General features: G+C 47.3%; 1 protein-coding gene across 1 annotated transcript in view; it reads right to left on the reverse strand.

Moving 5' to 3' along the window:
- The window catches only part of Tfcp2l1 (transcription factor CP2 like 1), a 55,874-nt gene that overhangs the window by 30,857 nt on the left and 1,933 nt on the right, over positions 1–23,084 (reverse strand). The window contains exon 2 of the mRNA XM_059280356.1: positions 20,449–20,600. Within this exon, the coding sequence (XP_059136339.1) occupies positions 20,449–20,600 (152 nt within the window). The remainder of the gene's footprint in view (positions 1–20,448; positions 20,601–23,084) is intronic.

The raw sequence follows: 23,084 nt of genomic DNA on the forward strand, positions 1-23,084 counted from the left end.
AATGGAGAGGAGAAAAAAAGAGTCCTTACAGGAAATGGAAATTTTAATGTCAAAGTTATGAAACAGAGGAGTTCTTGTGTTGTTTTGCTTGTTTCTGACATAGGGTTCCCAGATAACTGAGAATGACCTTGAACTTCTGATCTTCCTGCCTTTGCCTCAAGAGTATTGACATTACAGATTATAGACATACCATTATCCTCAATTTATGGGGTTATGGGACACTGGGGTCAAATGCCAGGCTTTGTTCATGTTAGGTGAACACTCAACCAACCAAATTACACCCTCAGCCACCTATCACTTTACACTTGAATCAATATGTATTTTAAAGTACATATTACATCTTCACAGAAGAAATCATAATCGCCAGGTGATGGTGGTGCACACCTTTAGTCCCAGCACTCTGGGAGGCAGAGGCAGGTGAATCTCTGAGCTTGAGGACAGCCTGGTCTACAGAGTGAGCTCCAGGACAGCCAGGGCTACACAGAAAAACCCTGTCTCAAAAAACAAAACAAAAAACTCAACCAATCAACAACAAACAAAAAACCACACCACCCACAATCATAAACCATAAAAAATTAATAATAATGGGGAAACAATTGTTCTTGTGGGATCTCAAGGAGCCTACCTCCCCAGCCTGGTCTCTGCATTCTGAAATGTGGGTAATACTGACATTTAACTGGTGCAGAGTGTTGGGCAGGTGACAGTGTGCCCATCAGGGAATCTGGTGCTGGGAGGTCTGAGGGTCCCAGCCTGGCAGGAGGAAGTAGAAAGAAAAGAAAAAACAGACAGGCAGGTGACACCAGCAAACAGCTTCAAGGAAATTGCCTGGGAAGACCCAGCCCAGTCTTCTACTCAAATTGTTAAAGGCCTGCCAAGGGATAGCAGGGAACTAGCCCCAGGTCACTTTGTGATGTAAACTAGCCCTTGGCAGGTGGCTCCCAGCCCAACCCAGGGAGCCAAGGTGACCTGGGAGTGGCAGGAACTGAGGCAGGGCTCACACCCACTCAGGCAGTGGCGGCTGAGCCCCCAGTGACCCCTTCCTTCTTCAGTCTTAGAGCTCTGAACAGTACTGTGGCTCTCAGAGGGGTGGGGACTCCCTGCAGTAATTTAAGTTCAGTTCAGCTTAACCTCTACCTCAGAGGGATGGCTTGGAACATGCCCAAAGGGGCCTGGGCCACCAGAATGGGCAAGGAAATTTCCAGATTCTGTTGGCTTTGCCTGCTAGCCCCTTACCCTTCCTCACTTGACCCATAAGGGCAGGGGGTAGAAGAGGTAGTGAACACACACACACACACACACACACACACACACACACACACACACAGAGCTACATAAATCTTATTTTCTTCTTTCCTTAAGTCAGTAATTCTCCACTCGCAGGTCGCAACCCCTTGCGCCCAAGAACGTCAGAAAATACAGATATTTACATTATAATTCACAGCAGTAGAAAAATTATAGTTATGAAGTAGCAAGGAAAGTAATTTTATGGTTGGGGGTCACCACAGCGTGAGGAACTGTCACAGCATTAGGAAGGTTTAAAACCACTGCTACAACGTCCCTGGCAGTATCAAAGTTCCTCCTCAGGTACCAACTGTGATCAGGACCAGCAAGTCATAGTGGCCAGGCCCCTGCCACTAGGACAAGGAAGCGGCTCGGGAGGGATATGCAGGCCAGGAAAGGGCACAGCTGAGTTTCAACAAAAAGATTTACAGGTGTCCTGGTGGCGGGTCAGAGGGTAACCTGCAGGGGTAGGCTCTGGGATTGAACTCAGGTCATCAGGCATGATGACAAGAGCCTGTATCGGCTGAGACACCCTGCTGGCCCACAATGTGGATTTTCATATAATCCCACAACCTTCCTGTGGACTTTCTTCCTCTTCTGTACTTCTTCGCCATTGCCTGCAGTCCCCTGCATCATGGTGAAGTTACAGGGCCCGGGGGCAGCTGTCCCACTGTTTTCCTGAACAGTTTTCCAAGTTTCTTGTTCATAGTCAATTCCACCATAACCCCCTAATGCAAATAAGAGCTGGAGCTGGTGAACCAAGACGAGCATGGAATCTTCCTTACCCCGGGAATGATTAAAAGATGCTAAGTAAAAATAACAGAGTCTGGTTCACATCGGGTTATCAAACACAGCGGACTGCTAATGTCCCACAAGACACGGATAGGAGGAACAGGTCATTATCTGGATCTTCCACCATGCTGATGGAAGATTGGTCATACATTCTAGCTGACATTTTGACAACCCTCATGTGATGGTGAAGACTGATTGTCAACTTGACAGGATCTAGAATCACCCAGGAGACAAATCTTTGGGCACATCTGTGAGGAACTTTCTAGGTTACGCTAACTGAGGCGGGAAGACCTAACCTAATGTGGACAGTGCCATTCCATGGGCAGGGGTCAATACAAGGGACAGGGTGAGCTGAGCCCCATGGACAGGGTCAATACAAGGGACAAGGTGAGCTGAGCCCCCACATCATCTGTCCTGTCTCCTGGTGGCATGCTCAGCTGTCTCACACTCCCACCACTGTGTCTTCCCTGCCACGATGGACCATGAGCCCAAACAACCCTTCCTTTCTGTGAGCTGCTTTTACGGGGCATTTTGTCACAGCAACAAGACATGTAACTAATGGCCTCAGATACCCCACCACCAGGACACTAGTTTACAGTGCACATTGGTTGGTGCTTTAAAGTATTTGCACAGGGCTAGTGAGATAGATCAGCAGGTAAAGGGCTTGCTCATATAAAAGCCAGGTGAGGCTGGGTGGTGGTGGTGATGGCGGCGGTGGTGGTGGCGGCGGCGGCGGCGGCGGCGGCGGCGGCGGCGGCGGCGTACGCCTTTAATCCCAGGACTCGGGAGGCAGAGCCAGGCGGGTCTCTGTGAGTTCAAGTCCAGCCTGGTCTACAGAGTGAGATCCAGGACAGGCACCAAAACTACACAGAGAAACACTGTCTCAAAAAATAAAAATAAACCAAAATAAATAAATAAATAAATAAAATAAAAATAAAAAATAAAAAAATAAAAGCCAGGTGAACACAGAAGCCCGTCCATATCTCAGCATGTGAGAGGTGGAGACCCTGGAACAAGCTGGTTAGTGTAAAAACCAAGCCTCAAACTCTGGTTAGCGTAAAAACCAAGCCTCAAACTCAGGGGTCACAAGAGACCCTACTTCAATATGTAAGGTGGAGCATGGTGAAGGAAGGTACTAGACGTCAGTCTGTGCTCGACATCTATAAATACACACACACACACACACACAATACACACACGTGTGCAAACACATGCCCATATACACACACATGCAAACACATAGACACACATACTTAGACACACACAAAAAAAAACCACAAAAGAAAAAAACTAGCACAAGGCTGCATGAAGCAGCAGTACTGACAGCTAAACCCTGGACACACACTAAAATGTCCACCATTGTGTTCCCGGGAAACTAATACACAAGCAGAGAACAAGGCACACACACTCACTTAGGGTCCAAGCTGGCATCATCTGGACACAGGAGGTGAACTTAAAAGGAGTAACATTATACAGTCACCTGGCCTGCATCCTTCAGAATCAAGGCAGACAGGTGCCGGCTAAACAGCTAATGGGAGAGACTGAATGCAAGGCCTCATCCTTGAGGGAGCTTCAATCAGGCCAGAAACCTGTTACAAACGATGCTGTCTAGGGCTGGAGTTTGGTCCCATGAAGGAGCACTCACCTAGCATGCTCAAGACCCTGGGTTTGATTTCCACCACGTTAAAAAAAAAAACCACGGGTGTCGGCAGGGCAGGGTCACACTATGCAGCCCTGGCTGGCCTCTAGCTCACAAAGATCTACTGTCTCTGCCTCCTGAGTGCTGTACTTAATTAAAGGTGTGCACCACCATGCCAGGGCCTTATCAACACTGTCCAGGCATACAACAAGTGCTGTTATTGCTAAACTTGCTCAGTTCGGGAATATAAAATAATGTCCTTGCAGGCATCAGGATGGGTCACCTAGTAAAGATGCCTGCCACTAACCCTGAACACCTGAGCTCAACTTTGGGACCCACATGGTAGAAGGACAGAACCAAGCTCCATGGGTTGTTGGCGGACCTGCACACGTATACGTACACACACATAATACGTAAAAAAAAAAAAAAAATAGGGAAAAAAAGAGTCCTTGTTTTCTAGAAACATACGGTAAATGGGAATAAAGGGTTATGTTGTATGCATGAACTCTGAAATGATTCAAGCAAGACACTTGACGTCAGTAGCCTTGGACCTCCACAGGCAGGCACATGTGTTCACATGCACTCCCACACATCCAAACATGCATACACATGGCATGCATACCATGTACACATATGCAAACATACACATACTTATCTACCTATTACAGATGCAGAGGCAGATAAATACAGACAGACAGACAGACTTACACAAGCTGTCTTCTGACCTCCATCTGTCACCAGTGTATACATACACCCCGACACATACAAATAGACACACACCAAAAATAAAACAATAAAATTCCATTCAAATGCCTTAAGAAAACCGTTAAGAACATACAAGATGGGAGCATATTATGAAGCATCTGAAGAAACACAAACTAAGAAGACTGGCAAGTTGCCTCGAGCTGTTCCAGGCCATAGACGATGCTCAGGGCAACGGTGGTTGCTATTTCTTCTTTCAGAGTCTAGTTGGTGCCCAAGGCTAATCAGACAGGTGGGCATTTGAGGAAGGGGAACCACGAGAGGCACAGAACATGTGCAAGGCACATCGACCAGATGGGAGGCGGCTCCGGCCCAGGCAGCGGAGACTCCACCGTGCTGGAGCAGGAGATGTAGCTCAGTCGGTCAAGCACTCCTCACACTCATCTGGTGTGCGCGCGAGGCCCTGGGTTTGCTACTCAGCAGTGAACTAACGGGGTGTAAAGTTGCACACCTGTAATCCCAGAAGTCAAGAGAGGCAAGAGGACCGGGGTTCACTTTAGACTCCATTGCACTAAGTCAGCCTGGGATCCTGTCTAGAAAAGCGAAGGGCCCACGATGCAGGGCGACAGGAGGTCCAGGGGATGCCAGCACACCCGTGACTGTGGGGTACTGTGGGTCAGTGGCAAAGATGCAGCAGCCTGCAGTCTAGACCGAAGCACAAAAGGGAAAAGGGAGACAGGATCAGGGCAGATGCCCTGGGGTTGAGTCCGGACCCTCCCAGGTTTGGTCTGTGTGACCAAGGAATCTCTGGTTTTGGTTTTTTTTTTTTTTTTTTTTTTTTGTGTGTGTGTGTGTGTGTGTATAATAGAACCAAACAGAGTCCTCATCTGTGTTAGGCAACCAATCTACCACTGAGATATACCCCTAGTCTCACAGGCAAGTTGTGAAGTTGTGTGTGTGTAAGAGAAAGAGAGTTAAGTGTGTGTGTGCTGCACATGCATACGTGTACAGGTTCCTGAGCACCGCACAGAGGCCACAAAGGACATTGGTTGTCCTGCTCTATCACTCTGTCTTATTCCCTTGATACAGTGTCTCACCTGGAGCTAGGCTGGCAGCCAGAAAACCCCGGCTATCCTCCAGTCTCCACCCCTTATAGCACTGGGGTTACTGGTACAGGTGCGGTCACACCCATCATTTTACGTGTGCGCTGGGGATCTGAACTCTGGTCCTCACGCTGGCCCAGTGTTCTAGCCATTCAGCCATTTCCCCAATTTCCAAAGGCAAGTTTTCAACCTCCCTGTGTCTCTTTCTTTGATACCTGCAAAATACTGTCTGCAGCGCTTCTGATGAGCACTCCCCATGACCACAACAGTAAGGGAAGGAAAGCGCTTTTCCCTTCCTGCCCCACCCCTGTGCTAGCCACTCTAAACTGCACAAATAACTCTCCTGCAGCACCACCACCCTATACCCCAAGGGACCCAGCAGGGACCCATCCTCAGGACTTGGGCTCCATCAGGCAGCCAACTGTCCCCCAGAAGCCAGCTCTCGCGTACACAGTGCTGCCCAGGGTAACCCATCCCAGCTGGCCTCCAATGGGCAGAGCCCACCAGGTGCCTTTGCAAGAACAGCATACAAACCAGAGTAGTTCTACCCAGTGGGCAGAACCCAGAGCAGGGCCTTCTGCCCAGATCACCATGTTCCCAAGAACAGAAGGCAATTGCCCGGGCCAGCCAAGATTTACAGGTTGTTTACTTTCCAACAGTTGCTGGTTCGGGGAATGAATGCCACGTAAAATATATAAGAGGCCATTATCACCCCAGAGAAAGGAGGGCACTGTGCCAAGAGTCCCGTAAGAATGACAGAGGAGGAAAAGCACAGTGAGGTGGCCATGCAGCCCAGCATGGGTAATCTGTCTTGTCGCCCCAATGTGTATGGAACTATGCAAGCACCCGTGACTGTGGTGGAGTGCACTCAGTCAAGGAGCCAGCACACTGCAGGACAAAGGCCTTTCTGTCCAAGGACCCAAGTCCTGACCCAGAAGGTCCATGACCTCTGTGCCCTTGGAAGGCCTTAACCTCCTTCCTGCTGAGTGTCGTGGAGGAGGTATCATGCCTGACACACAGTAGGCCCCCAGTCAGAATATGTAAGATAGATATGTGTGGGTATGTACGCCCCCCCCCCAAAAAAAACCATGACCTGGACACTTCTCAGGGAAGGGGCTGCTGCCGGGGCTGGGGCAGGGCAAACACCGGAAGAACATGAAGCACCTTACAGTGCAAAAAGTGAGGAACTGCTCAAGGCACAAGAGACAGAGCCAGGCAGAGGGAGTCCCTGCAGCATCGGCAGGACAGCCTGAGCAGAACTATGTACCAAAGTACTCATATGTTAACCTGTCAACGTGCCAGGAGGTTAGACCAGGGCAGGAAGAAAGAGGAAAAGAAAAGAACAGCAAAGCAAGTTCTCTTTTAAGATTCTTTATTAAATACATGTACTTATGGGGCAAAAGAATATATACATGGCGTCAGGGGACAACCACGGGCAGTCAGCTCTTTGATTTCACCATGTGGATGGATCCCAGGGACTGAACTCAGGTCATCAGGCTTGGAGGCAAGCACTTTTACCTCTTGCCAACACAGGAAATTCTTGTATACACACAACACCACAGTTATACTACTTTAAAGATTAAACTGAGCTGTGGTGTCACATACCTTTAATCCCAGTATTCAGGATACAGAGGTGGGGATCTTTTCAATCCACAAGATAGAGGGGGAGACCCAGTTTCTGCCCAGTGTCCTCTGACCTCCACATACACAAATACCATGGCATGTACATATACAATAAATAAGCTAATGTAAGTAAATAAATAAATGTGGTTTTTAAAACATTATTAAAGTATTTAGCACCCGAGGAACAATGACGCTGTCCTCTGCCTGCATCCCAACCCAAGCATACATACATACACACACACACACACACACACACACACACATACACACACACACACACACACACACATACACACACACACACATACATACACACACGTGTTCACGAACACAAGGGCTGGTGAACTTAACTCAGAGCCAGAATAGTGTTTTACTATGAACAAGACCCCAGAAACACACACACACACACACACACACACACACACACACACACACACAGAGCCATAACAACTGTCTACCAACTAAAGAACAATTAAATAAAATATGGACACATTGCTTGCACAGTAGAAGATGGTTCTGTGATTTTAAGGAGTGAAGGTTTTGATACGTGGTCATCATGGCTGAGTGATAAAGAAGTCATCTCAAATGGCCAACAATCCAGGACACCATTAATATGCAAACTGAATGTCCATATCCATGTGTGTCCATGCAGAGGCCAGTACTCAGTGTCAGGGGTTTCCTCCACCAATCTTCCTTTTTCTTTTCTTTTTTTTTTTGGTCAGGGTCTTTCATTGAACCTGGAGCTCACTTGCTCACAAGCCCCAGGGACCATCCTACCTCTTCTTCCACAGTGTTGGAATTAAGGGTGCACCCTCACATCCAGCTTCCCCCCTGCTCCCCGCGCGGGTTCTGAGGGATTGAACTCAGGTCCTCATGCTTCTGTGGCAAGTACTTTACCATTGGAGCCATCTTTCCAGCCCCAGCAAAGGCAAATTTAATAACAATAGGATGATTACTGGACTTGATGCCCATTTATTGATGTATTTGTGCTCTAGAAGGGTTGGGGTTGGTGAAGACTAACTGCTCATGGATGCCAAGGACAAAAATAATCTAATTAATCAAAATGATGTTGGTGTATTTAGCTGAATATACTAAAAAGCATTAAATTGCCTTTTTTAGATAAGTCTTGCTATGTAGTCCAGGCTTACCTTAGACTGGAAATCCTGCTGCCTCTGCCTCTGCTGTATGGAAAAGTGACATGCTGGGACACAGTGACAGGCTGAGATTGGCCACCACACCCAGCTGAACTGTACACTTTAAATGGGTGGTTTGCATGTTGTAGAAATTACATCCCAATAAAGCTGTTTTCTAAGAATGCTCTTAAAAGACAGACCAAGGGCGAGAAAAATGGCTCAGTGGTTAAGGCACTTGCTGTTCTTACAGAACTGAATTTGGTTTTACCTACAAGGCAGTTCACAGCCATTTCTAACTCTAGTTCCAATGGATTCAATGTCCTCTTCTGGCCTCCACCAGCACCAGGCACACACGTGGTGCACATACAAACATTTAGGGTGTGGTGGTCTGAATGAGAACGGCCCCCACAGGCTCATGTTTGAATGAGGTCCCCAGTTAGTAGAACTTTTGGGGAAGGATTTCGGAGGAGGTGTGTCACTGGGAATGGGCTTTGAAGTTTCAAAAGCCCTCTCCAGCCTCGCTCCCTGCCCCCCTTCCGTGGATCAGGTTGTAAAGCTCTCAGCTACGGCTACAGCATCATGCCTGTCTGCTTCTTGCCATGATAATAATGGTCTAACCCTCTAAAACTGTAAGTAAGCCTCCAATGAAATGCTTTCTTTTATGAGAGTTGTCTTGGTCATAGTGTCTCTTCACAGCAATAGAGCAGTGACTAAGACATGGGAAGAACACTCATGTGTAAAATAAAAATAAATCTTTAAAAAAAAAAAAGACAACAAAAGCCAGGTGTGGTGGCACAACCCCAGAAGCTCATAAAAGTGAGTGTGGCCTGTATACCTGTAATTCCAGCACTTGGGAGGATCAATAGTTCAAGGCCATCCCTTAGCCTGGACTATAAGAGACCCTAGAGAAAGGGAAAGAGATCTGGAGGAAGGGAAGAGAAGGAGGAAGGGTACCACTGCATGTTCTGAGGCAACTCATACAACCTCTCTAAGCCTCAGTTTACCCACCTATGAAATGGATGGCTGAGGTACCAAGGCTAGCTCATGCTTCTATAGTCTGAATACATTTATTATAATCACCAGCAATTTGCAGGTTCTGATCAGCTGTCCTGGTGGCAGACACCCAGAGGACTCTGCATTTCTGTAGGGATGCTAGTACATAGACATTTTAAGAGCAAGGTAGGATAATAAATGTCCTGTGCTTGGGGTGGGGAGTTCTAATTTTTGCACTCTGGATTCCTAGAACACCTGATCTCCCCCCCACCCCCCCGATTCTGGATCCACAGAATCCTCAGTAACGAGCTGGAGAATGGAAGGTCAAGAACACCCCAGGTTCTCTCAGACACAGAGTGGTCTTCAGCCAGCAAGTCAGAGTCCTCTTCAAGGGAAAGAACAGACCCCTGTGTGTACCCAGAGTTTCTCTTCTCCATTCTAGCCTGCAGAGTGAAAACAGATCCCTAGCCTTCTGCCCTGAGACTCAAACACAGAGGAAGAAACTACACATTCTAGAAGCCATGTGACTGCCACCCTTGAGCCCCAGAGGGGAACCAGAATTGTACTCAGAGATGATTAGGACCCCGCTATGTAGGTTGAAAAGTGTTATCCCCTCCAGGCCTCAGTTTTTTTATCAATTAGATGGGGGTTGGGAGAAGTGGCCCTCGGGTTACTCAAAGGTCTTTCCAATGCTAAGATGTGTAGAGGGGCTGGGCTGGAGAGATGGCTCAGTGGTTAAGAGCACTTGCTGCTCTTCCAGAGGACCAGAGTTCAGTTCCCATCATCTCTATATATCAGGTGGCTCATAACCACCCGTGACTCCACCTCCAGGGCCTCTGACTCCCTCTTATGGCCCCCATGGAAACCTGTACCCAGGTGTGCACCCACCCACTTACACACACACATAAATGAATGTTTTTAAAGTTGAAGGATGTGGAGGGACTGGGTGCCTGCTTAGCGTACATACTGCACTAGCTTTGATCCCTAGCACCATAAAAACTGTGCCTGGTGTAATCCCTGCACTTAGGAGAGAGAGGCAGAGAAGGAGGAGTTCAAAATCATCCCTGGCTACCCAGTGAGTTTGAAGATGTTAACTGGACAGATCTAAACCGAAGAAGAGAGCTGGGCATGGTGATGCACTCCTGTACTCCTAGCTCTTGGAGACGGAGGCAGGAAGTCCGGAGTAAATGACAGGTTTGGTCGCTAGCAGGTTCAAGGCCAGAAGGGACTACATGAGAACCTGTCTCCAAAAGCAGAGGCTGGTGAGGGGCCTCCCAACAAGCCCTGGTGACCCGGTTTCCACCCTGAGGACCCGCATCGTGGAAGGAGAGAACCAGTTTCTCTCCATTGTCCTCAAACCTCCATAGTGGCACCAATAGTACACTGTGCACCTGCCCCCTAAACACACATAAAGTAAATAAGTAAATGTAATTTTTAAAATTAAAAACAATATGGGGCTGGAGAGATGGCTCAGTGGTTCAGAATGCTGGCTGCTCTTCCAGAGGACCCAGGTTCAATTCCCAGCACCCACATGGCCGCTCACAACTGTCTGTAACTCCAGTTCCAGGGGACCTGGAACCCATGGCAAAACACTAATGCACATTAAAAAAAAAATTTAAAATAAATTTAAAAAGTAGCCATTTGGTGGTGTACAACCCTTTCATCCCAGCACTTGGGAGGCAAAGGCAGGGGGATTTCTATGATTTCAAGGCTGGCCTAGTCTATAGAGCGAGTTCCAGGACAGCAAGAGCTGTTACAAAGAAACCCTGTCTTGAAAAATCAAAATCAAGCCGGGTGGTGGTGGTACACGCCTTTAATCCCAGCACTCTTTTGGGAGGCAGAGCCAGGTGGATCTCTGTGAGTTCGAGGCCAGCCTGGGCTACCAAGTGAGTTCCAGGAAAGGCACAAAGCTACACAGAGAAACCCTGTCTTGAAAACCCCCCCCCCAAAAAAAAAATCTAGAAAGTAAATAAACTGGTTAAACAGAGATTTAAATACACTATCCACATAATAAGTGAGCAGATTTGATTATCAAATTTCTTCCAATTGAGCATAGAAGGCAAATGCTCCCCAAGCCACACCTCCAGTGCAACAAGTACCCTTAGGATATTTGGTGGGGCAGTTTACCTTGTTTATCTTTGAAAGGAAAAAGTTCAAGCCAGGCGGTGCTGGTACACGCCTTTAATCCCAGCACTTAGGAGGCTGAGGCAGGAGGATCTCTGAGGCCAGTCTGGTCTACAGAGTAAGTTCTAGGACAACCAGGACTATTCAGAGAAACCTTGTCTTAAAAAAAAAAAAAAAGAAAGAAAGAAAAAAACTGGGCGTTGGTGGCAAACAGCTTTAATCCCAGCACTCGGGAGGCAGAGCTAGGCGGATCTCTGTGAGTTCAAGGCCAGCCTGGTCTACAGAGTGAGATCCAGGACAGAAACCAAAACTATACAGAGAAACCCTGTCTCAGGAAAAACAAAACAAAACAAAAAAAACAGAAAAAAATTAAAAAGGAAAATGCTCATATCATAAAAACTTATACGTGATTCAGTCATCCAGACATGGTGACCCATGATTTTAATCTCAGCACTCTGAAGCCTGAGGCAGGTGGATTTCTAAGAGTTTGGGGCTAGCCTGGTCTACATACATATTGAGTTTCAGGCCAGCCAGGGCTACATACTAAAACTCTGTCTTAAAGACGAAAACAAATACATACACATATGCCCATGCTAGCGAGACCAAGAAAAAAATCTAGAAAACAGAAACTGCTGGACATTTTCTAGAGCAGGCATGTCTCTGCTCGGCCGCTCATGTCACAATGAGTGTTTACTCCTTCTAAAATAAAAAAAGAGAGGGGGAGCATTTTGTTTTGTTTTTAAGTAATGTGCTTCAGGGACACTTGTCTTCTGTGTTTATATTCCCAAACTTTGGGCTAAATATTAATCTGAAAAAGAAAACTCAGCTATGGAGGAGAGCAGGCAGAGGGGTTAATCCCACTTCATTCTTTAAATTCAGTCACTGACAGACCTGGAAGAAGGAAAAATGTAACCAGACATTTGTGGGACACTTAATTCTCCAGGCAACAGTCACAAGGGAGGTTGTCCTGGAGAGGACAGCCAGGAGCCCAGGGATTAAAGGACTTCCCAGGGGCTGGGGAAAAGCTAAACTCCATTGTACAAGCAGGAGATGGGACCTGTGCAGTCCTTCCTGTGCAGTCCTATGCAGCCCAAACCCAACGCTCTAAACTCCCTCCCTGAAGGGAGCGGGTTTCTTTCTTCTTTCCCTGGAGAGATTTTTCCCCACAGATCCTGGGAGGCCTAGACCTACCCAAAATAAAACCCGGCTTGACAAATGACTTTTCCCTTTCCAGAAAGTTCCTCATGACCCACTATAGCTCCATCACTTCCCAGACCCCTGCCTGACCAGGTAGGTGCGGAGAGTAGGGAATTTAAAGACACCTAAAGGCTATCACCTGAAAAAAAAAAAATGAGAACAATTTATTTTAGAGTAAACCTAGAAGAGAATATCAGGGCAGGACTAAGACTCAGGCTCTGAGCCTGACTGATCCTCAGCTGTAGATGGGGATGATGGATTATTAGAAAGTACTTTTCTGGTGAACAGGCTTCCTGCTCACCTAGCAGGCTCTGCCACTCAACAGCGGTGGTATTTAGAAATGGTTTAGGCTGGAGGTGGGGGTGGGGGTTAGGGGGTGGGGAGGGTAGCTCATGCCTTTAATCCCAGTCAGAGGCAGGTGATCTCTGTGAGTTCCAGGACAGCCAGGACTGTGACACAGAGAAACCCTGTCTCGATAAACCAAAAAAAAAAAAAAAAAAAAAAAGAAATGTTTTTAGGTACTGGGAATATGGCTTGGTCCACAGGGTGCTTACTTGCTATGCCCAAGGCTGTGGTGTGGCTAGATCCCCAGTCCTACATAAACCTGTTCAGGTAATCCCAGCTCTTAGGAGGTGGAGGCAGGAGGATCAGACGTGTGTGATCATCGTCAGCTATGAATTTGAGGCCAGCATGGGGTATATAAGACTGCCTCAAAAAAAAAAAAAGGTTCTCTAATTCTCAAGTGTCAGACACAGTGGCACGACAAGGTACACTGTACTGCTAATTTTACACACACACACACACACACACACACACACACACACACACACACACCACTCTATGGCAGTCAGAGGACAACTGGCAGAGGTCTCTCCTTCCACCACTGTTTGTGCTCACAGGAGTCCTGGGATCAAAGCCAGGCTGTCATGCTTAGCACCTTTACCAGCTGAGCCAACCCACCAGCCCACGTTTCCTCTCTATAAACAAGAATGGCAGAAATGGGCTTGTTGGAGCCCGGTGCCCGACTTTAAGCTCTGCAATCTCCAGCTCACTCTTCCCAGGAGCACCTACCTAAGGGATTTTCTTTGCCCAGTTTACAGTAAGTCATGGGAAGGAGAGGGGGGAAGGAGAGGGGGAAAGGAGAGGGGAGAAGGAGAGGGGGGAAGGAGAGGGGTCCCTGACTTGCTGGAAGACTGGAAGACGCGGCGTCAGCCATGCTGGCCCTCCATTCTTGCCATCCTTCGGTCTTCCTCTCTTCAAAGTTCCCGAGTGAATGAAATCAAGGCTCTGGTGACAATTCATCACTAGATTGAAGGTTCGAGGCTGTTTCAAGGCTGCTGAGATGGCTCGGCGCGGCAAGGAGCTTGCCACCAAGCCTGATGATCTGAATTCAATCCTGGGACCCCTCATGGTACAGGAGAACCAACCCGGGCAGGCTGTCTGTCCTCTGACTCTGGGTGTGCTCCATATGCGTGCACACGTGCACACACAGTTAGTGCACCCTATCTTGTCTTATCTCAGAAGCACACAAATAAATAAATGTGATAAAGAAAACCAGGAAGAGTTAGTCTGGGTGGCAAATACCAAGGCTTTCTCCTCAGCAAGCACTCAGAAAAAAGCCTCTTATCTCCAAGCGAGAGGCACCTGGGGTTCTTCTGCTCCACTGCCTCTGCACCTCCTCCTCCCTCCCCTCAGGCTCCACGGTCAGAAAAGCTGTGTCCACAAGGACCTTTGACCCCAACAGCGAACTTGCAAGGTTTCATTCTCTTCTGCAGCTGCTCCCTCCTTTATGAATCTTTTTCTCAAAAGATATACTTGTTTTCCAACCATTTTCCCACATCGAAAACCTGCCACCAGGTTTGGGGACCAGGACAGCCTGTGTGGTATGACATGACTACCGGAGTCCTACTGCCAGGGCACTCCTCGGACACTGCCCAGGGAATGGAGGCCAGCGGTGCAGAAGACTTTGATAGACATATGGTGCTCTCCGTCCTCAGAACTTTAAACACATCATCTCTACAAGAGACAGACACGGACGGGCTTCACACAGATAAAACCGTAAGAAACTGGGGATAGCCGGGCGGTGGTGGCGCACGCCTTTAATCCCAGCACTCGGGAGGCAGAGCCAGGCGGATCTCTGTGAGTTTGAGGCTGCCAGCCTGGTCTCCAAAGCGAGTTCCAGGAAAGGCGCAAAGCTACACAGAGAAACCCTGTCTCGAAAAACCAAAAAAAAAGAAAAAAAGAAAAAAAAAAGAAACTGGGGATACAGTTCAAAGATAAAGCACTTACCTAGCACACACAAAGCCCTGGCTTCTATCCTCAGTACCACCAAGAAAAAGAATGCAATAAATACCGTAGGGCCAACACAATACAAATAACTGAAGAGAAAACCTGTCAATGGACCAAAAAGGCCTTGAATGACATGCTCAGGAGCTGAGATTACAGATGTAAAACAGATTAACCCAGAAGGCACCTAATCTTATCTGATCTCAAGCTAATCAAGGTTAGTCCTGGTTAAGGACTTAGACGGGAGGTATGCTGAAAAGACACCTCATATAGTATTGTCGTTAATTAAAAGCAAAAAGAAGAAAAGATACACAAATTTTCTGAGTAATTATTGCTCACATACCATATGATACCCAACATAATGCTTAAAATGCAAATCAATCAATCAATCAATCAATCAATCAATGAGCAAGCAAGCAATGGGCAGGCAAGATGGCCAACCCTGACCGACACGCACTGAGCCCCAGGACCCATGTAGTTGAAGGACAGAACTCCTACAAGTTCTCCGCTGATCTCCACATGTGTGCCTGGTTTGCAGACACTCACACAAACCAGCAAACAAACAAACAAATAAATAAATAAATAGATGTAATAATAAAATGTAATCACTGGTCTGGGAGTGAAGGCTCCATGTATGCATGGTTTGCAGACACTCACACAAACCAACAGCAAACAAATAAATAGATATAATAATAAAATGTAATCACTGGTCTGGGAGTGTTGGCCCTGTGGTAGAGTGCTTGCTGAGTATGCTCAGGACCCTCAGATCTTACATGCTACACACAAGTGTAATTATTACAAAATAGAGCTAAATGGCTGACAGAGAAAAACATATGACCGCTAAATGGTTCCTAAATGGTGTCTCTCCCAGTAGATGGGACCAGTACCTCAAGAGAAATTTACAAAGGACATTAAGGAAATTACTGTAAGCAAGCCTCCAGTTAAACACTTTCTTTTATAATTAAGAGTTGTCTTGTTCATGGTGTCTCTTCACAGCAACAGAACAGAGACTAAGACACTACACCAAGATTTTTATTAAAAAAACAAAATCTCATGTGAAAACTGGCAATGAGACACTCTGTCAAGATGTGTAACATTTTAATGCCATAATTCTATTTGTTAGGTATATAACTACAGGATAACCAATGCGTATATGCAAAGATGTTTACCAACGTTTAATTTCTGGACAAGTGCTCTACCACGGAACTATATCCCCAGTCCTCAAAGTTTAATTTTTTAAAAATTATTACATTTATTTGTATGTGTGTGTGCACATGCCCATGCCATGGCACATATGTAGAGGTCAGAGGACAACTTTCCAAAATCAGCTCTCTCCTTCCACCATGTGGGTCCTGGGGATTGAACTCAGGTTGTCAGTCTTGGTGGCAAGTGTCTTTACCTATTCAGTCATCTCACTGTCCTTCAGTGTTTAATTTCCAACAACAACAAAAATGACTGTTCACAATATAAAACTAGCCAGAGCCAGACAGTGGTGGCACATGCCTTTCTTTAATCCCAGCACTCGGGAGGCAGAGAGAGGCAGGCGGAGCTCTGTGAGTTCGAGGCCAGCCTGGTCTACCCAGCAAGATCCAGGACACCAAAACTACACAGAGAAACCCTATTTGAAAAAACAAAACAAAACAAACAAACAAAAAACTGGCCAGAGTAACAGAGTTTATGGTACAACACTATATTATTCCAGTTTTAAAAGACACATATATAAAATATATAGAAGATTAATAGCCAGGCTGGCAAGATAGTTCAGCTGGTAAAGGCACTTGCTGCCAAGCCTGACTACTCCCACCACCAGGACCCAGGGGGTGGGAGAAAACTGACTTCCCAAAGTTGTCCTCTGACCTCTGCAAGTGTGCTGTAGCAAGAAAATGCCCCCTCACACTAAATAAATGGAATTAAAGAAGCGAACACGCACACACACACACACGATATTAGAGGAGACTTAAATTTGGTTTTTGAGTTTTCTGCCTTTTGCTCTGTTTTTCAGTTACTTTCTTGAGTTTCAGCTGGATACTTTTTAATTTGGCAGAAACATGCAAATTAGCAACAATGAATACATTACACACATTGTATGGATACTGTCACATAGTAGTTACCACAGAGAGGATGAAAGCATAGAAAGTAAATAGTAACTTTTTTAAAGACAGGTTTCTATGAAACTTTGGCTGGCCTGGAACTCACCATGTAGACCAGGCTGGCCTCAAACTCACAGAAATCCCCGTCTCTGCTTCCTGAGTGCTGGGATTAAATTCATACACTACCACACCAAACCCATATAACTCATTTTTAAAATTATAATTCTGAGAGCTTCCTTTCTCCTTTCCTTCCTTTCCTTGTAAAGACGGGCTCTCAAGCATCCCTGGCTATCCTCCCTCTATGTAGCTGAGGGTGACCTTGAACTTCTGATAAGTCCTGCCTCTCAGAGTCCTGGGATTATAAGTGTGTACCACCACACTTGTTTTAGGAGGTACTGGGGATCAAACCCAGGGCTTCCTGCATGCTAGGCAAGCACTCTGGCAAGTGAGCTATGTCCCAGCCCTTCTAAACAGCTGGATCTTGTAAACAGTCTACACTTTCTGTGATGAACATCTATTACATTACTATTCAGTCGATACAGTACATTTGGAAAACGGAGACAAATGGAGTTAGACAGAGGTCAATCTGGGATGCACAGGAAATTCCACGAACCTAGGAAACAGAGACACTCTGTCTCAAAACATCAAAGAACACATAACTTAAAGTAGGTAGGGATGGAGGGAGTGTGGCTCTGTGCTAGAGCACTGTTGTGCAGGGGGCCCTGGGCTCAGCTTCCATTGTTGTGAATTAATAAATGAATCTGTAAGCATCCAAAGGAATTACACCACGTTAACTAACACAGGCAGGCGGATGGAACCACAGGGTGGGGCCTTTAACATCTGTGATGGGGACGAGGATGTTCTCTTGTAAACTTGTTAATAAGACCTAGTATGCCATCAAACACTTTGTACCGTTCGCTAAATGACAGGGTGGGGCAGGATGAACACGACCGAAGAGAGGCCTTACAATGGGGGCAGGGGACAAACACACAATGTCCCTGTTCACTGCTCACCCACCAGCTCACATGGGACATGGCCCCAAACAAGACCCACATCAGCTCAGTGGCCTCATTCCTTCACTCTCCAACTTAAGCAGGAAGGGGGGGGGGGGGGAGGCTGATGAGGAAAGAAACTGCTCAAAGAGAAGGTTGGCAGCAGTTAACCTTCACCGAGCAAGAAAGGACAATGACAGAAGCCACTGTGCAAACACACAAGGGACTGCTTCCAACTGGCCTGCCACCTGCCATCAATGGCCAACAGCCACCACAGAAGCAGTAGAGAGTGTCCAGCCTACAGGGGTGAAGCCTGCCTTCCTCAGGGGTGGACCAGCAATGACGGGGCAGATTCCATGCAGGGGTAGTCCAGGCACTTCCATTCACCATGAGCTATGGACCCGGGTCACCGTGAGCTATGGACCCGGGCAAGGTCAAATCCAAGAGGCAATTCTGCAGAATGGAGGCAGCTTTTTACCAGGGCTCAACTGCCCCTCCCAGATTCCAACTCACAGCAGAGGAGGAACCAGTGAACTGGGTGATGGCAACCAGATTCTTTCTGAGGCAGTCCAGGAGACGTGCTAACTACAGTCCCGTCATCAGGACAGACACCAGTGAAACTCTCCACCAGGCCCAAATCTCAGATGCAACCACTACTTCATGATCCTAGCCCCATCCAATGGCCCTCAGGAGATCCGTTCATCCAACGCCTGGAGAAAAGAAAGTGTAAAACTGTCTTCTACCTCCCGAAACCTAAGCAACAGAAACCATCAGCCAGCTCTTTCTTTTTCTCTTAGAAAGCTATTTCTTTTTTTTTTTCTCCTTTTTTTTCTGGGGAAGGGATGTACTTCTCAGGGACTGAACCTCAAACCGTGGTGTGCACACTAAACAACGCTGTACCACGGAACTATAGCCCCAACATGGGCACCTGCTTCCTATCTGTAAGCACTTGCTCAAAGCATCTTTGAGGATAATCCTCTGAACAATTTTTGTTCCCGGTTTTTATATTATTTATGTATTTAGTGTAAGGGGGGTGAGTCACACATATATCACGACATGTGTGGGGGTCACAGACAACTTGCAAAACTCAGGTCTTTCCTATCACGTGGGTCCCAGGGGCTGAACTCGGGGAGTCAAACTCGGCCCCTTTACCAAGAGCCGCCTCACCAGCCCCGATTTCTATTCTGTGATCAACTCCTCCGCTCGGCAGTACTTCCTAACTGTAAGCTACGTAACTGGCTCATGGGTCTGACAAACGGAACTCTCAAAAGTGGGAACATGGGGTGATGAGATGGCTGATTGCTGCCAAGTCCATGACCTGAGTTCCACATGGTGAAAGAGAACAAACTCCTCAGACCTCGAGTGTGCATGCACACACACACACACACAGCTATACATAAACGTAAGCACACACACATACACTTATACAGATACATAACGTAATCACACACATACATACATATATGAATGTAACGAAAAATTTTAAAGGAGCATTGAAAGCTAGACACAGAGCACAAGCCTATCCACAGTCTCAGCACTTCTTGGGAGGTTGAGGCAGGAGGATCTTGAGTTCCAGACTAACCTGGACTACATAGCAAGACTCCAACTCAAAAAACAACAAAGAAACAAAAATGGAAGGGTTAGTGGTTGCACACTGCCATCACGCCAGGCAGGTCACTTACCTTCACCCTTTTAAACAGCCCCCCAAATCAGACTTTCTTATTTTCCACAAGAAATCACTGAGGACTGGGTGCTGGTGGCGCACACCTTTAATCCCAGCACTCGGGAGGCAGAGCCAGGCGGATCTCTGTGAGTTCAAGGCCAGCCTGGTCTACAGAGTGAGATCCAGGACAGGCACCAAAACTACACAGAGAAACCCTGTCTCAAACAAAGCAAAACAAAACCAAACCCAGAAATCACTGAGGCTCTGAGAATAAGAAATAGCAGGTCAGTGTGCTAGAGCCACGGTGACCTAGGCAGCCAGGGGCAGCTGCTCTCCAGTGGGTGGAAGCCAGACCCTGAGCTGAGGAGGATACAGGCCAGCTGTTACTCCACAAAGGACAGCAGACCAGGTATCAAAGTGTAACAAAAGCACCCCACAGTAATAGCAATCCCCGACTTTTGGAGGCTGTGTGAGGAAGGAATATTACAAGATGACCCGCACTTGACCTTCCCTTCCTTCCTTCCTTTCCAGGAGTATCATTCTGTTGTCCAGGCTGTCTCTGCTCGTGGAGTAGGACTCCAGGCTCACATCACTACTCCCAGCTCAGTTTGCAATATTTCCATTTACCCAGTGAAGTCATGGTGGTCCTGTGTGGGAAGCCACACAGCACAGCTTAGCAACAGAATCGAAGCCTGTGACTGACCCCGAAGCCTGTACTGTTTCCATTGTCCCATGTCACAGCTAAAGAAGGCCACCAGGGTCTTGGACACCGTCTGCTAACTACCCCACTTGTCCGCCCACCCAGGTTCCACCCCTATGGAGGCCTCTACCTTGGTTGAGGTATGTCAAGGTCTCTTCATGTAACTTCACAGCTGGAGAGGTGGCGGCACACAGCACGTACTGTAGGGGCGGCAGGCGGGCCCCATTTTCAGGGGATAGCTGTGGTTCCTCCTGCTTGAAGATGGGCAGAGCCAGCACATCCCTGTAAAACACAGGAAGTGATGAGATCAGAAGCAAAGCCCAGGAACACAGAGCAATGTCAGGCGAGATGGATGCAGGCCATGGTACCAAAGATGACTTCAGAGTCCAGTGTGACACGCTGACCTACCTCCTTACCCACATGGCCCAAATCTCAGATGTAACCACTACTTCATGATCCTAGCCCCATCTCCCAAAACCTAAGCAACAGAAACCATCAGCTAGCTCTTTCTTTTTCTCTTAGAAAGCTATTTCTTTTTTTTTTCTCCTTTTTTTCTGGGGAAGGGATGTACTTCTCAGGGACTGAACCTCAAACCGTGGTGTGCACACTAAACAACGCTGTACCACAGAACTATAGCCCCAACATGGGCACCTGCTTCCTATCTGTAAGCACTTGCTCAAAGCATCTTTGAGGATAATCCTCTGAACAATTTTTGTTCCCGGTTTTTATATTATTTATTTATTTAGTGTAAGGGGGGTGAGTCACACACATATCACGACATGTGTGGGGGTCACAGACAACTTGCAAAACTCAGGTCTTTCCTATCACGTGGGTCCCAGGGGCTGAACTCGGGGAGTCAAACTCGGCCCCTTTACCAAGAGCCGCCTCACCAGCCCCGATTTCTCCTCTGTGATCAACTCCTCCGCTTGACAGTACTTCCTAACTGTAAGCTACCTAACTGAAGAGCCAGTAGCCTCCTCGCCCAGATGGACACACACCTCCATCTCTTCCAAAAAGGGGACAACTGGCTTGTTTATTTGGGGTTTTCTGTTGAGGAGGAGGGGGTTCAAGTACAAAGTTTCTCTGTGTAGCCCTGGCTGTCCTGGAACTCACTCTGTAGACCAGGCTGGGCCTTGAACTCACAGACATCCACCTGCCTCTGCATCCCGAGCACTGGGGTTAAAGGCAGGCGCCCCCACTACTGCCACCACCCCACTTGGGGTTTTGTTGTTTTTTGAATTTCCGACATGTATTTATTTAGTTGGTTATCTGTATGTGTGAGTGTGCACAGGCACACGTACATGTGAACAACTGCATATAAGCATGTGTGCTAACATCAAGATCTTTTGGGAGCTGGTTCTCTCTCTCCACCTTGTGGACTCCTGGGATTGAACTCAGGTTATTAGGCTTGGTAGCAAGCACCTTTACCTGCTGAGCCATGCTGCCAGCCCACAGCTCCTGTTTTAAAGCTCATAATGATCTCTCCAAAATGCCATGAAGATAGAAAACCTTGATTTCAGTTTTCTTACCCAAGCGGCAAATCTTAGAATACTCAGAGAGCTGTTTCCTTCACCTCTAAATCATGTTCCCTACACCAAAACATCAGCCCTGGGCTGGGGAGACAGCTCAGTCATTAAAACATTTGCAAGCATGAGGACCGAAGTCAATCTCAGAGCCCACAGCCTACAAAAGCTGAGTGTAGCGGCACACACTAGAGATCCCAGTGCTGGGGAGACGGAACAGGGTGACCCCCGAGGCTCACTGGCCAGCCACCTTAGCCTACTTCTCAGGCGACCCAGCCTCAAAAAACAGAATGAATGGTACCCGAGGAACATTACTAAAGACTGGCCAGCCATAGTGGCGCACGCCTTTAATCGCATCACTTGGGAGGGAGAGGCAGGTGGGTCTTTGTGAGTTTGAGGCCAACCTGATCTACAGAGAGTTACAGGACAGCTAGAGTTACATAGTTGAGACCCTGTCTCAAAAAACAAAAACAATACTGAAAGGCAGTCCTATGGCCCCTACACACATGTACATACATGTACACACAACATCACATACATGTACACATCAGCCTCCTAACACCCTGTGGCAGAGGAATTGGTTTCTAGAGTTTTTCAGGAGGGTATCAGTATGTTGCCCAGGCTGGCCTTGAACTCCCAGACTCAATGAACTGTCTCACCTCAGTCTGCTGAGCTGCCAGGACTTCATATAATGTCCTTGCAAGGAACACTGAAATCCCTGAGGATCAGAATGACCTGCAGGCAGGCAAGGCTTAAAGATTCTAAACTATGTTGCCACAGAAACAGCTACCAAAAGGTGTCCCGCCCTATCTTGATGACCCTCCTCCCTCCATGGGTCTGGGCCATGAATCAGATCAGCTGACCCCACTTCACGGCATAATCACCAGTACGATGTGTTCCCTGTACACCATCATAAATGAGTGTTCACAAAATACAACCCAGCACACACCCCGACGGTGTCTAACAAATTCTCAGAAAACCTGCCTTTGGGCACACCTGGGAAACCTTCCCAGCATGGGCTCTTCTGCTATTCCTGTCTGCTGCCCAGAGAGCGAGAGGGGGGCTGGCCAGCTGCACCTTCACCAGAAGCAAACCTTCCTGCCCCTTCTCCGGGCTGGGCAGTTATCAAGGAGCTCGGGAAGGAGCAAGCCATCCTGCTCACCTAAGAACTGCATATTCTCATGTTTGCCCAGACCATGTTAAGTTAATAATCCATGCACTGTTACTTTTAAATTAAAAAAAC

This window comes from Peromyscus eremicus, chromosome 15 (assembly GCF_949786415.1).
Source record: "Peromyscus eremicus chromosome 15, PerEre_H2_v1, whole genome shotgun sequence".
Classification (NCBI taxonomy): domain Eukaryota; kingdom Metazoa; phylum Chordata; class Mammalia; order Rodentia; family Cricetidae; genus Peromyscus; species Peromyscus eremicus.